The sequence below is a fragment of the Artemia sp. Qi Xiang Cuo genome, chromosome 17, assembly GCF_049724085.1.
Source record: "Artemia sp. Qi Xiang Cuo chromosome 17, ASM4972408v1, whole genome shotgun sequence".
NCBI lineage: Eukaryota > Metazoa > Arthropoda > Branchiopoda > Anostraca > Artemiidae > Artemia > Artemia sp. Qi Xiang Cuo.
This window is the reverse complement of record NC_142810.1, coordinates 39,869,994-39,875,993: the sequence shown is the minus strand read 5'-3', so window position 1 is coordinate 39,875,993 and position 6,000 is coordinate 39,869,994. Positions and strand designations below refer to the sequence as shown.

At 32.9% G+C, this 6,000-nt stretch overlaps 1 protein-coding gene across 3 annotated transcripts in view; it reads left to right on the top strand.

Annotated features, from left to right (window-relative positions):
• Positions 1–6,000, top strand: part of LOC148942190 (serine/arginine-rich splicing factor 2-like) — a 29,969-nt gene continuing 23,969 nt past the window's right edge. For 2 of the 3 annotated variants that reach the window (XR_016143214.1, XM_089103689.1), the window contains exon 1: positions 430–661. Coding sequence is in view for 2 of the 3 variants with exons in the window: in XM_089103689.1 (XP_088959815.1) it covers positions 474–661 (188 nt within the window). In the remaining variant the exon portion in view is untranslated. Of the gene's footprint in view, positions 233–429; positions 662–6,000 lie in introns of those variants that run through there. The other variant, XM_089103690.1, reaches the window with a different exon arrangement.

Genomic DNA, 6,000 nt, shown 5'->3' with positions numbered 1-6,000 from the left:
TACAGCCATTGTGGATAATAGTCTGATTGTGTTTACCAAAGGAAATGAGTTACGCTTATGGGAAACCTCCACCTGCTATTGAGGGCATGACATCCCTTAAAGTTGACAATTTGACCTACAGAACAAGTCCTGATGAATTGAGAAGAGTCTTTGGAAGATACGGCGATGTTGGGGACGTCTATTTACCAAGAGATAAACACACTAGAGAAAGTAGAGGATTTGCATTTGTAAGGTATGAAATTTTTTTTTTCAGTTAGGAAAACAAGATGTGAGGGTAAATTTGAGCAGTTTGTTTTGGGGGGGATTATATTGAAAAAATCAGTGAGAGAACTTAATATTTCTTCTGAATGTGAACGGCGATCAGTAAAATTTGGCCTGAAAAATCCCTAAAGAAGCGAATGCACCTTCAGATTTCGTCGTTTTCATTACAACGGCCATTTTAGGAAATAGCCTAATTTAGTTTTCTAAAGGAAATGAGTTATGCTTATGGGAAAACTCCACCTGCTATTGAGGGTATGACATCCCTCAAAGTTGACAATTTAACCTACAGAACAACTCCTGATGAATTGAAAAGAGTGTTTGGAAGATATGGTGATGTTGGGGATGTCTATATACCTAGAGATAAACACACTAGAGAAAGTAGAGGATTTGCATTTGTAAGGTATGTACAATTTTCTTTCAGTAAGGAGACCAAGATATTAGTGTTAGTGTTAGTATTGCATACAATTGAGATACAATAATTTCTTTCTGTGGTTATTGGGCAGCCTCTAAAAGGTGTGAAAACAGGTTTCAAAATAACTTCTCCATTAAATAGGCCTAATCCATTTTTTTAAATGTTTTATAACTAATATGCTACATCTCCTGTTGGTTTTGATATTTTTCAGCATATATCTGAAATGGGATTCTTGGTAAAATTCTACTTTAGCTACTTTTTGCTATCTCTGAAAGTGGCTAAGTTAAGAAAATGAAACTTTTCAAAACAAAATATTTCTGTCTATTTTTGACTTCATGGAGCTCTTTACTTTTCTTTAAAAAATGTATTTTCTGGATAGTTTTTTAAATTAATACAGATATAAGGCAGCATCTTCAGCCAGGGGGGCTGGAGCTCCCCCCTGCCTCCCTTATGGGCAACCATAATATCATGGGAAGATGCTTTTGAAATCATCCTTCACCCCAAACTCAAAAATTTTTAAAGTTGTACTTTTAATACTTTTTATCATGGTTGCACCAGCAGCTGCAACCTAGTAAAGAGTGAACCACAGCACATAGTAACCAAAAGTAAAAAAAAAAATATATTTTGAAACATTGCCTACTGAAAAAAAATGACATCTGACACTATTTCAGGAATGTTGACTTATTTCAGTTTGTCTTAAAAGTAAAAGTTTATTGCAAAAACAAATTTACTTAAATGTTTATTACAAAAACAAATTACAAAATGCAAAACAAACCATGGTTGCAGCTGCTGCTGCAACCATGATAAAGTGTTTGAAGTGCAATTTTAGAAATATTTGAGTTTCAGGTGAAGGGGGATTTCAAAAACATCTTCCCATGATATTATGATTGCCCATAAGGGATGCAGGGGGGGGGGCAGCCCCCCTGGATGAAGATGCTGCCTTATATTTGTATTAATTTAAAAAACTTTCCACAAACCACATTTTTCAAAGAAAAGTAGAGCTCCATTAAGCCAAAAATAGACAGAAATAAAGTCAGATAATCTTCCAAGCATAAAACTACCACAAATCACTATCAACAAATAAATGAAATTCAAAATGAACAGAAATTAGAATAAATAGCCTATTCAAACTCAAAACAAGCAAAATTAACATTACTAGGGCTGACAACTGCTACACCTTCTCAAGACCAGAACACAACTTAGGCTTCACTGAAAAAAACAAGAAACAAATGACCATGGATTGACAGTTTAATACACCTATACTGATATTTATTCCTTAAAGTCTTAATTTTTTGTATTTATTCAAGTAATAAAAAGTGAAAAAATTTAAACATATTTGTTTTCAGTAAAGTGCAAAATATGTTCTGGTCTTGAGAAGTCATGGGGGTTATCAGCTCTACTAATGTTAATTTTGGCTTGTTTTGAGTTTGACTTGGCTATTTATTCTAATTATGTTCATGACTATTTTTTAACACATTGTTATCTCAAATTTCTATTGGATGCATTTGGGGAAAAATGATTTGAGCAGGGGGGGTGGTATAGTTGCCCTCTCATAAGTTTGACTCTTAAAAATGGTACTTAAACTTCTGATTTCCAATCCAATGATACCCCTCTGAAGTTTTTACAACCACCATTTCCATAAAAACCTTATTTGCCCTTGGTGCATAGCTTACAACCCTTGCCCTGTGGACTGTGGGGGGGGGGGTCTCATCCTCAATGACATAATATCTGGACTTTTAAACTACACCAAACAAAATAATTATCTTGAAATTTTGATTGGAAGTGCTCAGGGAAGTGAGTATAGATAAAATTCTAGGTAAAATCTTGGAAAGGGGTTAGGTTAGGAAAATAAAACTCAGGGATGGGTCTACCGGCTACTGTCTGTATGTCCTTGGTATTTTGAAGTACCTACCTCCACTCCTTCTCCCTTTAGAGGGCTCTGACCTTTGAAAACCTGTGTGTTATAAAATTGAAATCTTGCAAAATGGATCTTCTGCTTAGATGAAGTAGAACAAAATTGTTTTCAGCTTCACAACTTTGCTCAATCCCAGTTTATAAGGTTTCAATGATATGCAAATACATCTCCTAAATTTTGAAAAAAAAAACATTGATATGGCTTAAAATTCTACTTAAATAACAGGAATTGCATTTTCAGAACTAAAGCCAGAGACAAAAAAACTGATAACTTAAAGTAATAAGGTAAAATGTTGTCTTGTCAAAATTTCAATAGGTCCTGTCATTTAGGCACATTTCAGGACCCTCTAGAGGGAGAAGGAGTAGAGGTAGGTACTTCAAAATACCTTCCTGGGACATACTGTAGACACATAACTGAAAGTTACCCTTTTCTAAGATAGCCAAAAGTAGCTAAAGTAAAATTTTACCAAATTATGTTCTGGGAAGGTGTTTTAAAGTACCTATCTCAAATCCTTCTCCCTCTAGAGGGCCATGACCTTTAAAATATTTGTGTTATGAAAGCAAAACAGGTCATCTGCTTAAATAAAGCACAAGAAAACTGTTCTCAGCTTCCAAATTTGCTTAATCTTAATTTATGAGGTTTGAAAGATCTGCAAATACATTTCCTAAATTCAGAAAAAAACCATTGATATGGATTAAAATTCAACTAAAAACAGAAAAAGAAACTGATAATGGAAAATTAAGGTAATAGACCTATGTTGTTTTGTCAAAATTCCAATAGGTATACCTGTCAAGTTGGTAAATTTCTAAGATTTAGAAATTAGAAGAGGGTTAACATGGAAGCTTAGCAAAGGGACGTACTTTTAGTTTTTAACTTAGTGTCTAAGATATTTTGAAGTTGTTTTCAAATATTATCAGGTATAAATTCAGGACCAGTACTAATCATAAGGAGGCATGTTAAGAAAACAATTCTTACTTCATAATATGTATAATGATCCTAGTTAACATTATGGTAATTAAGATTGACATATTATCAAAGGGTAGAACCTTTATCCTCACTTCTTTCCTTATTTTTCCAACTTAAAAAAGATAGGAAAAAATAGCAAAACAAAATATTTTGTATGTTTTGAAATTTGTGCTATACATTTTTTTATAGATGGCATTCATGCCAGTCATTCTTAGTTTTGTTAAAAAAAATAAAAACTTGGTTCTAAGAAATTAATCTATTTATTAGTACCAAAATACAGTAAGCCTTATCAAGCTTGTCACACTAAACAGTTATAAAAAGTCAATGGCAATGTTGACAATATAATAAGCTACAGACATACAATTCTATGAAAAGTAACACACTCTGAAAACATAATAACTGAAACATGCAGTAGCCTAGCATACCAAACTAACTGAAGCATATCTGATAATAATTGAAACATACTAAAAAGTCAGCCTAGAAAATAACTGAAAACATACTGGTCACAAATCAGCTGATACAAAGGTAAAATACTCTCATAACAGATTGAGATAAGACCTAGTATAGGAATCTGTAGAGGCTAAACTACTTTTGAAAGACTGAACTGTGGTATTTGTTATGATTTCTGATTGAAGTGAGTTCCAAGTCTTTCACACTAGACAAAGAGTTTTGGCCTAATCTTTTCTGTGAACATGGTGGGTAAATTTTGTGTCAGTGTTGACTTCCTATGAATTTCTTAGAACCTATATTAACAGAGTATATACCCGACCCCCCTAATGTGTAAATATATACCCAAGATTGCATTCTGATTCTAAATGTAACCTCCATTTGTATCACAAATGAATTTTACCCCCACCCCCATGATATGCAAATATGTACCCTGATTTGGATACATTTAAGGGTTGGGGTGAAGTTCATTTGGTTATATTTAGATTCAGAATAGAATTTTGGGTATATATTTGCACATTAGGGGGAGAAGTGGTACTGTTCTGTTATATGTAACACATGCAAAAAGTGAAGTTTGGTTAATGCTAATGAAATAAAACAAAATAGAATGAAAAATTAATAGTTTAGAAACAAATTTTGGCTTTATATGCACATCAAGGGGATGGGGGTAAAGCATTCCATATATTAAATATGTAGCCTAACCTAACCTATGTACCTTTTCCCCCTTAAACCCCCCAAAAACAATAGTTTAAATATTTTAAATTCAATGACAAACCATGGTTTGTGATTGAATTTTCTATTGACAGATACCTGTTTGACTACTTTCTTTTATTATCTGTCATGTGTGTGTTATAGATAAAAGATCTAAGTTGGAAAAAGAGGAAAGAAGTAAGGATAAAGGTTCTCCCCTTGAGTAATATGTTCCTTTGAAAAAACTAGGATCTTTATGCATATTATAAAGAAAGAATTGTTTTCTTAACATGTCTCCTTATGATTAGTACTGGTCATGAATTTATGCCTATTATTGTTTCCTTTTAGTATGCCTAACTGCAGACAAATACCCTCTGGTAATTTTTAGATATCCATTTGGTATATTACCAGTATAAGTTTAGAGAAAGATTTGTAGAGAAGGAAACTTGTTAAGAAAACAATTTATATTTCATAATACACAGAATAATTGTATGCTCATAAATTGAATTATTTATCACAAAACAAGAACCAGAATAACCAGTGGCAGCTGACAGATAGGGTTATTTTCCTTCATACTTGATTTGCCCTTGACTAGTGTCATAGTCAAATAAGTGAACTGTTTTATTTCAAGCTGCTTAGAACCATATTCAGGTTCTCAATCAATAGCTGTATTTTGAATAGCTTGTCAATATCCATTGGACATTGCATGGTTGTTATTGACATTGAGAAATTCTCGGATTTGGATGAATCTGTCTCTAGTCATGCTTTTAGAGATCATCAGAACTTTCCTAGATAATTTTCTTGCTTAGGAGCATATGACATTGTAAAAATTTGTTAGATACAGCAATGACTTCATTCAATAATTGTAGAAACCCAAGTCACTAGAATAGAAAGATAAGTTAGAATGTTATATCTGTCCTCCTTTCCAAAACCAGTGGACAGTACAAAATATACATAAATAACAACAAAGGGATAATTAATTCAGCTTTGAAAACATTAGCACTTCTTGGGAATTATTCACATTTCCTTTTATAATCTCACTTCACTTTACTTATAAGTAGGCACTAGGCTCACTTCTTCTTTTTTTTGCAAAATGAACAGGGCATCCTTTACAAGGATTTATCTACAATGTCTTGACTTTAACTGGGACTAATAACACATTAAAACTTTGCTTATAATCTCACTTCACTTTGCTTGGAATAAAGCTCTCCACTCATTTTCTTAATGTATCTCATCTGACTTTTGGTACTTAGAGGTTAAGCATCTTTACATAATGACCTAAGTGGGCTGAGTGAAATAATTCTGCAAA